The sequence below is a fragment of the Microtus ochrogaster genome, chromosome 4 (assembly GCF_000317375.1).
Source record: "Microtus ochrogaster isolate Prairie Vole_2 chromosome 4, MicOch1.0, whole genome shotgun sequence".
In the NCBI taxonomy this organism is placed as follows: Eukaryota; Metazoa; Chordata; class Mammalia; order Rodentia; family Cricetidae; genus Microtus; species Microtus ochrogaster.
In genome coordinates, this window is record NC_022011.1 from 46,892,571 (window position 1) to 46,903,844 (window position 11,274).

An 11,274-nucleotide genomic window follows, 5' to 3' on the forward strand; every position below is an offset into this window, starting at 1 on the left:
TCCAAAACCACAGAGAAACCCTGTCTCAAAAAAACAAAAATAAATAAATAAATATTTTTAAAAAAAAGAAAAGAAAAGAAAGGCTCTTGATAGATCTTCGCTTGGACGTCAGTTTTCAGTTCTTTAGAGTTTGCTATAGGAGTGGAATTGCCAGGTCACAAGTAAATCTATGTCTGGAAGTCATAAACGTGAAATGCTTAACTGGGTGTGGCGGTCCATGCCTGTGATCCCAGCATTCAGAGATCACGAGTATGAGGCCAGCCTGGGCTGCAGTAGTAAGACCCTGTTCAATACAAAAAGGTGGAGGTAGCAGAAAAGAGAAAGGGAAGAAGGAAGGAAAGAGAAGAAAAAAGCATATGTATATTCTGAAATCTTCATCATGAACCTTTGGGTGTCTGGTGCCGCTAGAGAAGGACAACTCTCACTCGGGAGGAGCTAGCAGATGCACGTGAGGATGAGTGTACCTGGGCGACGGTGGCAGGACGTGGGCCAGGACAGGTGGTCTCACAGAGACTCTAATGAAGTGCGTGGTCGCGTGGGCTCTGATTTGGGTGAGCGCTTAGGAAGAGAAGGTGCCTCGCCTGACTCCACAGCCAGTTGTGTTCCTCCTGTTGTACCCAAACAGTGGCCCAAAATGTCAGCATCAAGCGGGGACACACTACAGGCCTAGTAAATGCAGACACAGTGTCTTATTGTGTAGCCAAGGCTGGCGTAGAAGTTAGTGTGTATGCCCCTCTGGCCTTTTGTCTCTGCACCTTGAATACGGGTATTCCAGACCGGTATCGTTCCCAGCTGTGTTCTGCAGGATCTCACTATATAGCCCAAACCAACTTCAAATTTGCAATCAGGGAAGGAGAGATGGCTCAGTGGTTAGGAGAACTGTCTAAACTTGCATTGGGGTTATGTTCCCAGCACTCAGCTGGGAGCTAAGAACCATCTATCTATAATTCCAGTTACAGAAGATGAGGATCTGACGCCCTCTTCTGGCCTCCTTGGGCACGGCATGCATGTGGTGCACAGGCTTATATGCAGACAAAATACTCATACACATAAAACATAAATACATTTGCAATCTTCCTGGTTCAGATTTTTGCTGCTTTAGCTCATACATTTGCTCCTATGAGTTGCTGAGTTCATTATGATATATTGTAAAGTAAGGTTTGGTTTGTTTGTTTTTAACTTTGAGGCTGGGTCTCACCTCGTAGTCCAAGCTGACGGTCGAGGCTGGCGTCAGGCTTTCAATCTTCTCGTCTTAGTCTCCCAGGTGGCGGGATCACAGGCTTGCAACGCCACGGCCACTCCAGATTCATTCTTTTCTGTGTGGCTGTTCTAAGAGAGATCTCAGAAATGGTAATTCTTTGGTTCAGCATCCTCACATGGAGCCCTGCATGGTCTTCATTAAATATTCCCCACCTGAGCCAAACCACAGAAACGACAGATTCTCAGGCCTCGCCCTGCAGCAGCCTCACGGTCCACAGCAGGTCTGGGGCTACAGCCTCAGTTCTCCAGTCAGAACTATGCAAAACACTTTGTAGTGTGACGGTGTGTGTGCCAGTGTGTGCGTGTGTGCGTTCATGCGTGTGTGTGCATGTGTGTGTTTGCATGTGTGCGACAGGATCATACTTTGCTATAGTTCTGGCTGGCCTGTAACTTGCTATGTAGACAAGGTGGATTCAAATTTGTAGCAATCCCTCTGCCTTTACTTACCCATGTGCTGGGGTTATGTGTATATGCCAGCCCACCTGGTTCAGTTTTGTTTTGTTTTTGTGTTTTGAGACAGGGTTTTTCTGTATAGTCCTGGCTGTCCTGGAACTCACAGATATCCGCCTGCCTCTGCCTCTGAGTTCTGGGATTAAAGGAGTGTGCCACCACCATCTTCTCCTTTTTTTTTTTTTTTTTTTTGTCTTTTAAAACCCTGCCCTTTGGGGCTGGAGAGATGGCTCAGTGGTTAAGAGCATTGCCTGCTCTTCCAAAGGTCCTGAGTTCAATTCCCAGCAACCACATGGTGGCTCACAACCATCTGTAAAGAGGTCTGGCGCCCTCTTCTGGCGTTCACACAGAATATTGTATACATAATAAATAAATAAATATTTAAAAAAAAAAAAAACAAAACCCTGCCCTTTTCTCCAGTGCTCAGAACACAGTCCATTTCCTCCTGGGCCCTCCTCTGCTGCTATTGCATCAACAGACTGCGTAAACACCTTTTGCCTGAGGGTGAGCTTGGGTGTCATTTCAGGTCAGTGTTTATGTCCAGATGATCTAGTTGAAGACTGTGTTTGCCCATTGAATGGTCTTGGCCTCTCTAGGAACGATCACCCATAAACATGAGAGTTGATTTGGGAATTGTTCTGATGCTACGCTCTGCATGCCTATTCTTCAGCAGTCCCCTCTCGCTTTATTATTACTATTCTTATTATTTTAGTATTTGGTCCTTCAGCTCCGCTCTGTAGTGAGCTTTGAAATGGTGTGGAGTGATGCATCCAACCTTCCCAGAGTTGTCTGTTAGGCTTTATGTTTTTTGTTTTTTTTTTAATATTTATTAATTATGTATACAATATTCTGTCTGTTTGTATGCCTGCAGGCCAGAAGAGGGCACCAGATCTCATTACAGATGGTTGTGAGCCACCATGTGGTTGCTAGGAATTGAACTCAGGACCTTTGGAAGAGCAGGCAATGCTCTTAACCACTGAGCCATCTCTCCAGCCCTAGGCTTTATGTTTGCTGGTGGATTTTTGGCTTTAGGATTTTTATTTATTTATTTTTTTGCATTTATTTGTTTGCTTGGTTGGTTTGGTTTTTAGAGGCAGGGTTTCTCTGTGTATCTCTGGCTGTCCTGGAACTCACTCTGTAGATCAGGCTGGCCTCAAACTCGCAGAGATCCGCCTGCCTCTGCTTCCCAAGTGCTGGGATTAAAGGCGTGCGCCACCACCACCCACCACTGCCCGGTGACAGATTTTATTCTATGGCTCAAGCTGGCCTAGAACTTGGTGGTGGTCATCCTCCTGCCTCTCCTCTCAAGTGCTGGGAGTATGCACCACCACATAGCTACCTCCCAGCCTTTCTTTTTCTTTACATTTGATCTGTGGAAGACATGGAGTTGCTGGCTGTTTAGCTCCTGTCAGTTTGGGTTTGTGAGCTGTAACTCTGTGGTGTCATTCACCAGGTTCTTCAGTCGTATGTGTGGCAATCCAATTGGGGGTGAGGTTCCAGGCTAGGTTTATTGTGGTAGCAGGAATGTTTTGTGTGTGTGTGTGTGTGTGTGTGTGTGTGTGTGTGTGTGTGTCGGTGACCTTCACCTAGGTCATTTTGCCCCTGGAGGTGATGGGAATTTTAAAGGGCCACTGTGTAGGAGTGAGGTGACTAAGGGGAAGAGCCAGGCAGCAAAGCACCTGGCAGCAGCCTGGTGCACAGTGACACTTTATTGTTGTTGTTAGACCTGTGTGTGGGACACAAGTCCCTGGCTTGGAGCCGTTTTCGGGCCTAGGCTGTCTGCCCTTCTCCTCTATCCCAGAGGGGAAGTCTGCAGTGCCTGTGGACTTGGGAGGCATGCTCAGGAGCGCAGCAGCCATTTCAGCGCCCCTGGTGTGGCCGCTCTGGGAAAGGAAGGCCGGAGCCTCGCTCACCCTCGCCCGGTGTTTGCACCAGACTGTAAGTGCCCTGCATAGCTCTCCACCACGTTCCTGGCTGGGGGTCCTGGGAGCTGGCTTGGTCCTGCCTGTAAAGCCGAGCATGTGCCTGCTCTTCCAGGAGCCTTCCCGGGCGAGCTGTCCTGTCATCTCCCCTGGTCCTGCCTATAAAGCCGTGCTTGCATGCGCCTGCTCTTCCAGGAGCCGAGCTGTCTGTCACCTCCCCTGGGCCTGTTTCTCTCATCTGGGGCTCAGCTTTGCATGGACACTCTGTTTGTCATCTGCTGCCTGCCCTCCATTATCCCATCGCCCAGCCTAGCTGATAGCACACAGTAGGCACACAGCACATCTTAGTTGGCTGACTGTGTTGTACACAGCTTGAAAACAGCACTGCTCTCCGATCTTAGTACCGACGGCCATTCGCAGAGACACCCTCCTGAGTCCCCAAGTTTGTGGAATTCCAATTAATTTTTTCATCTTCTCAAACCCATTCAACTCCACTCATTTCTGTTCATCTGTACGTTTGTGCCCTTGTCCCCTGCATCTTCCACACCTCCCCACCCCAGCCTAGCTTCCCTCAGGCCAGCCTCTATCCCCTAACACCTGCACTATGAGGCCTCCTCAGTCCTTCACATCACCCATGTTCTCTCGCTCTCTGCTACATCCTAGTCCATACACATGGCTTTATGCCGTTGTCAACAGGGAGAGGTTCCGCTCCTATATATGGCTTGGGAAAACGCCAATAAATCAGAACTTTAAGTTATAGACAGACTCGATGTGAAGGATGCACTTGTTAGAATCAATCAAAAACAAACAAGCAAAAGAGTCCGAAATAAGACAGTCAAGGCCTGAGAGACGGCGCATCAGCTGAAGGTACCTGCCACCAATCCTGATGACTGGACTTTGATGCCTGCGGCTCACATCGTAGGAACTAAGAATTGACTCCCACAGGTTGTCCTCTGACCTCCGCACACACGCTGTAACATGTGTGCCCCCCACACACAAAATAAACTATAATTTTAAAAAATACTAAGCCAGGTATGGTGGCACACTCCTTTAGTCCCAGCACTCGGGAGGCAGAGGCAGGTAGATCTCTGTGAGTTCAAGGCCTGCCTGGTCTACAAGAGCTAGTTCCAGGACAGCTAGGGCTGTTATGTAGAAAAACCCTGTCTCGAAAAAAAAAAAAGAAAAACAAAAAAACAGAACAACAACAACAAAAAATCTAAACCCCAGTCAATCAAATAATGTGATCTCTGTATGAAATAGAAAACCAGATATAAACTGGGAAGTAGAAAAGCAAAAAGAGTGAGCTGGGGGCAGAGCCAGAGTCCCCATGAGAAAGGCTCTGTGAGCGAGCCCCTTGGTGACTCCCTTCCCGCAGCTTCATCCCTACCTACGTGTGATGGCAGAACCGAACATTCATTCACAGATGAATGTGTATTAGGGGATTTTTAGTTTTTTATTATTTTTAAAGACATGGTGTCCTGTGGCACAGGCTGGCCTCAAACTCACTACTTCCCCCGCTGAGGAACTGGGATGACAGGTCCCAGCCACCACGCTTGGTTATGCAGTGTTGGGGAACACACCCAGGGCTTCCTGCCCTCAGGGTTTTGGAATTGGTATATTGTATCACTAACATTCTTCTAAATTATGGCTGTCTCCTACATTTTTCAATCGTAAAAATAAAATATTTAGCTGGACACAGTGGTTCACATCTGTGATTCCAGCTCTTGGGGGTTGAGGCTAGAGGATTGCTGTGAGTTCAAGGCCAGCCAGAACTACAAAGTGAGACCCTGTCTCAGAACACAATAGCAACAAGAACAATAAAATATATAGCCAAACATGATGGTCCATACCTATAATCCCAGTACTTGGGAGAGTGAGGCTCTCAAGTCTGAGCCAGCCTGGACTATCAAGTAAGAATCCTGTCTCAAAAAAAAAAAAAAAATCAAAGAAAATTTGTTTTATATGCCAGACTGTGGTGGTGCACGCCTTCAATCCCAGCAGAAGCAGGGATCTTCTGTGAACTCACAGGCATATCTCTGTGAGTTCAAGGCCAGCCTGGTCCATGCACAGAGTCAGTTCCAGGAGAGGCAGGACTATACTGGGAAACCCTGTCTCGAAAAACAAACAAAAAATTGAAAAATCTGGGAGGCAGAGGCAGGTGGGCCTCTGAGTTCAAGGCTAGCCCTGTCTACAGAGTTCTAGACTAGTCTGGGCTACATAGTGAGAACTTGTCTCAAATAAATTAAATAAATAAATTGAAAAGCAATAATTACAAAGAAAAAAATTCAAATGTCTGCTAACCAACATAAAGAAAATCAGCCCTGACATTTGATTGTGCTGAGGTCGTCTCCTTAGGAACACGCTCTTGTCAGCTCGGTGCTCCACGCTGTGAGCACCAGCCCCAGTGACACCGTTCAGGAATCAGTGGAGGGCAGGGCACAGGGCTGCCGAGATGCCGTGTGCCAGGCCCCAACTCGTTCCCATCCCCACGAGGCTCAGGCTGCTGGGAAACCTTACACATCACACATGGCCTGAGGCTTCTCTGGGGCAAGGGTGCCAAGATTATTGCCACAACCGCTGTGACAGGATCCGCGTTAGCTTCTCCTCTGAGCCCCTGTGTGCCTCATGTCTTCATGTGCTGTGCACAGATGAGCAGGTCACCTCTGGCGGCTGCTGTGGGAACTTAGCAGATCATGACCCACAGTCAAGATTTTCTACTGATCACAGTGGGTGGCCTTCAAGCGTGGGAGTGACCTAGCATCACTCCCTCCTGGCCTGAGTGAGCAACCCCCTCCCTAGAGTTGGAAGCTTCGGTCAATTTGTTGTGTGACCTTGAGCACATACTCCCTGTGCCCACTGCAAGCTCTCGTCTGCTCAGGGAACCCAACCCAATCATCCTAAGTGTATGTACAAGCCTAGGTGACCTTTGCCGATGCGAGCGAGGGACCATTGTTGCTGTTACCACCGTTCTCCTCGTCTTACATTCCTCTTCCTCAGCCTTTCTGGAGTCACCTGTAACCTGGCCATCATGGCTGCATCTCAGGACACGCAGAGTCAACAGTGGTGCACCCCACCCTCACAGAGACCCCCCGCCCCAGTGTGTGGGAGAGGATGGAAGTGTGATGAAGCCCTGCAGGAAGCCAACAAGAGTAGGCTGGGAGAGCAGGTTCCAGTGAGCCTGGCTTCCTGAGCCTGGGGGCTCCACCCAGTCCAGAAAAGCAGAGGGTGGGGCTGGAACCTTAAAGCCACTATCTGGGGTTGCTCCCACGCCACACTAGATTCTCACAGTGGACTTCCCTTCTCTCTCTCCAGCTCATCATGGCCAAACAACTGCAGGCTCGAAGGCTGAATGGAATCGATCACAACCCCTGGTGAGCTGGTGGGATGGGACGGGGTCTGGGTGTCCTGGATGGGTAGTGACAGCCACAGCATGGGAGAGGCAAGACCCAAGGCTAGCCTCAAGTCTCAGCCTTCCCCTGCGTGGCTGCGGTGCTGAGCAAGAGACACACTGGTTCAAAATGGAGATGATTTTACCTCCTTGAAGGGCCTTGTGAACTAGCAACAGTGCTCCAAATCGGGCACCAGGCCATGGCTCCCACGGGTAACTATACCTATGGCTTCCGCACCCTGGGGATTCAACCAATTGGAGACCAAAATCATTTTTTAAAAAAATGCATCTTGTGATTGGCAAGATGGTTCACAGCAGGTATGAGTGCCCGTGGCATATGCCAGGGTACCTGGATTCAGATCCTAGCACTCATATTTCTAAAATGCTGGGCATGGCCATGCCTGTCTGTAACCCCTAGTGCTGTGGGAAACAAAGACGGGAGGGTTGTTAGGGCTTGCTGTCGAGTGCCCTAACTCCAGGTTCAATAAGAGATCTTATCTCAAGGGAATAGGAAAGAGTCATAGATCAAAACACTTGCCTACCTCCTCTGGGCTCCACATGTATGTCCATGAGTACATTCAACAAAAATACACACATACACACATGTTGTACACACATACATACACAGAAAAGGAAAGACACCCCTACAGAACATGTAAAGACGGTTCCTCTTGCCCTCGGTCACTGAGCAATGCTGTGAAATAGCTGTTTACATGGCACGTACGGTGACTAGAAGCTAGTCATCTAGAGATGAGGTGTACGGGAAGGGCTGGGACGGAACTCACTACTCCAGTGCCTGTTAGTGTGTTCAAGGCTCTGGATTTCATGCCCAGCATGGGGAAAAAAAGAAAAGGATGTGGGAAGGAGGCTTAGATCATATGTAAATGCTATGGTAAGAGACTTGCAGCTGGGCGATTGGTGGCGCATACCTTTAATCCCAGCACTCAGGAGGCAGAGGCCAGCCTGGTCTACAGAGCGAGTTCCAGGACAGGTTCCAAAGCTATAAAGAGAAATATTGTCTCGAAAAGAGAGAGAGACAGATACAGAGAAAAAGACTTGATTTGGGCCAATTTGGATACCCTGGATGGAGGGGGGTCTGAAACCCATTTCTCCACAAATATTAAAGGCCAGCCTTCATTTTATTTCACAGGTGCTTTGAAATGAGATAAGTTAAGAAAGTATGATACAGAGGCTGGGGAGATGATGGCTTCATGGTTAGGTGTTTGCCATGCAAGCATGAGGACCAGGGTTCAGATCCCTGGAACCCATGTAAATGCCTGGTAAACAGGGTTCCTTGGCTGTAAGTCCAGCCTTGAAAGATAGAGATAAGGGAATCCAGAGCAAACTGGCTAGCAAGACTAGCCCTACTGGCAAGCTCCAGCTTCCCTGAGAGAGCCGGTCTCATTGAATCAGGAGGAAGAACAACAGAGTCTGATGCTCAACGTCAATCTTGTTCCCCCACCTGCACACACACGTGAGTTCACATGTATACACCCACACTTGCAGACATGCATATACACACGTGCACACCACGTACATACACATGGCAATGGAAAAAGAGAAGAAAGGATGATGCAAGCCAATATTTCCACCTCAGTGCTAGGGGTGGGACCCAGGGCCCCATGCTAGTGTTTTTTTTTTTTTTTTTTTTTTTGGTTTTTCGAGACAGGGTTTCTCTGTAGCTTTTTGGTTCCTGTCCTGGAACTAGCTCTTGTAGACCAGGCTGGTCTCGAACTCACAGAGATCCGCCTGCCTCTGCCTCCCGAGTGCTGGGATTAAAGGCGTGCGCCACCACCGCCCGGCCCCATGCTAGTCTAGTGTTCTAATACACTTAGATATGGAAGGATTGTGTGTGTTTGTGTGTTGTTATCACTGTTACAGTAAGTGCAGTGGGAAGTTATTCAAAGGAGCTTTTTCTCTTTTCCCTGTGCACATTAAGCCAGGTGCATGGACAGAGCTGTATACTTGAAAAGTTACAGAGGTGGGTAAGAGAGCTCTCTAGAGGAACAGAACTGTAGAATGAACACACACACACACACTCACACACACACACACACACACACACTTTATTAGAATGGCTTATAGGCTCTGGTCCAGTCCAAGAATCCAGTAGTTTTGTAGTCCATGAGGCTGGATGTCTTCAGGATACACCAGAATCCCAAGGAAGTAGACGGTAATGTAGTGAGGGAATGGATTTGCCAATGAGAGCGAGAGCAAACAGGCAAAGAGCAAAAGCTGGCTTCTATGTCCTTTCTATAGGCTGCCTATGCGGTGGGTGTGCCCCAGATTAAGGGTGGCTCTTCCCACCTCCAAAGACCCAGATTAAAAGTGGGTCTTCCTATTTCAAATGGTCTAATTAAGGAAAAATCCCTCACAGGGGTGCCCAGCCACTTGGGTTTTAGTTAATTCCAGATATAGCCAAGTTGTCAACCAAGAACAGCCCTTACAGTGCAGAAACACACACACACACACACACACACACACACACAGAGAGAGAGAGAGAGAGAGCAAGCAGTGCACAGGACCCAATGTACTCTACTGACCTCACCAGCTTATTATGAAGGCCATTACCAAGATGCAAAGGAGGAGCCTGGCACTGGCTGACACTCAATTCTGTGTCGTCCTCGGAGTGGCCCAGAGCACAGGCCACCTGGAGGTGATGTGAGCCAAGTGTTTCACACTGTGCTGGGGACAGGTACCCCACAGGCTAGGAAATCCCTCTGGGGCCTCTGAGTCACACGTCAGCACATCCCGTCCAACAGGTGCCTCTACAGTGTAAGGGCGGCTGGGGTGTGGCTCGGGGTGGAGCTTTGCCTGGCTTGCTCTCCAGCACAGAGGGGAAGGAATGGCAGAGTGAGAGTTAGGGTCAGACAGGACAGGCTGGAGCATGTGACACCCTAGAGTCTCCTACTTGTCATTCACATGGTTTTGGTTATAAATGTTTCTTACCATGGGGCATGGTCAAAGTTTGAAGTCTCCTGGGCTGAGTCATATCATTGGTACAGGGCCTGACCGCCTTAAAATACGGGACTCGCACAGGTGGGGGTAGGGTGTGTTGTCGGTCTTTCTAGAGTCGTCATGCATGTTCACCCTGCCCTGCAAACAGGCAGACGTATTCCTGGGAGGTGACCTGGGGCTGACTCTCTGTTTGTTGCCAGGGTGGAGTTTATCAGACTGGCCAAAGAATATGATGTCGTGAACTTGGGCCAGGGCTTCCCCGACTTCTCACCTCCGGACTTTGCTGTGCAAGCTTTCCAACAGGCCACCAGTGGGGACTTCATGCTCAACCAGTACACCATGGCATTTGTGAGTCTCTTGCATCTCCCGAAGGCCCTGGAGAACAGGCACTAACACCACATAGGTGTGAAGGCTCATGGGGTACAACCCAGTGGGTTGGGTTCAGCATCCTTCAGTTACTGAGAGTCCCCTATGGACTGTACCTCAGATCCCAGTGCGGAAGGCAGATGGGAAACCCTTTATGACCACAGCATCTGGTCCAGGGAGGGGAAGCTTCTAGAAGGAGGTGATGCTTCAGCCAACTCTTGAAAGATGGGCTGCTGGTTGCATTAGACTAAATCCCATATGTTCTGTAAGGACCACACAATATATATAGTTGCCAACACTGAGTGGAAGAATGCCTTTGGCGGGGACTGGGGTTTTGAGACAGGGTTACTCTGTGGGGCCGTTCTGGGTGGAACTCACTCTGTAGACCAGGCTGGTGTATTTGGATTTTTCTTTGGGCCACAAACCAGCTCCCAAATAAAGACAGAGGCTTATTATTGAATAATAAATAATTATTGTTGAATGCTTGGTCTTAGCTTAGGCTTATCCCATTAGCTCTTTTAACTTATTTTTTTAAAGGTTTATTTATTTATTATGTATACAGTGTTCTGCCTGTATGTATGCCTGCAGGCCAGAAGAGGGCGCCAGATCTCATTACAGATAGTTGTGAGTTACCATGTGGGTGCTGGGAATTGAACTCAGGAACACGGGAAGAGCAGCCAGTGCTCTTAGCCTCTGAGCCATCGCTCCAGCCCCCCTCACGCCTTTTAATGGCTGTTTAGTTCTATTCCATTGCCCAGATGTTCCACATTAGTGGACTGCTTTCCACATCTTTTATAAATGTTACCGTTTTATCTTTAAAAGTGTGTAATTCGGTTGGGCGGTGGTGGCGCACGCCTTTAATCCCAGCACTTGGGAGGCAGAGGCAGGCGGATCTCTGTGAGTTCGAGACCAGCCTGGTCTACAAGAGCT

The 11,274-nt window shown here is 48.7% G+C and overlaps 1 protein-coding gene across 3 annotated transcripts in view; it reads left to right on the forward strand.

Annotated features, from left to right (window-relative positions):
• Positions 1-11,274, forward strand: part of Kyat1 (kynurenine aminotransferase 1) — a 28,837-nt gene that overhangs the window by 9,712 nt on the left and 7,851 nt on the right. The window contains exons 2-4 of one of the 3 annotated variants that reach the window (XM_005346143.2): positions 3,435-3,648; positions 6,945-7,003; positions 10,179-10,326. In XM_005346143.2, coding sequence (XP_005346200.1) covers positions 3,547-3,648; positions 6,945-7,003; positions 10,179-10,326 — 309 coding nt within the window. In that variant the 5' untranslated portion in view covers positions 3,435-3,546. Of the gene's footprint in view, positions 1-3,434; positions 3,649-5,922; positions 6,782-6,944; positions 7,004-10,178; positions 10,327-11,274 lie in introns of those variants that run through there. The other 2 variants (XM_013355071.2, XM_013355073.2) reach the window with 2 other exon arrangements.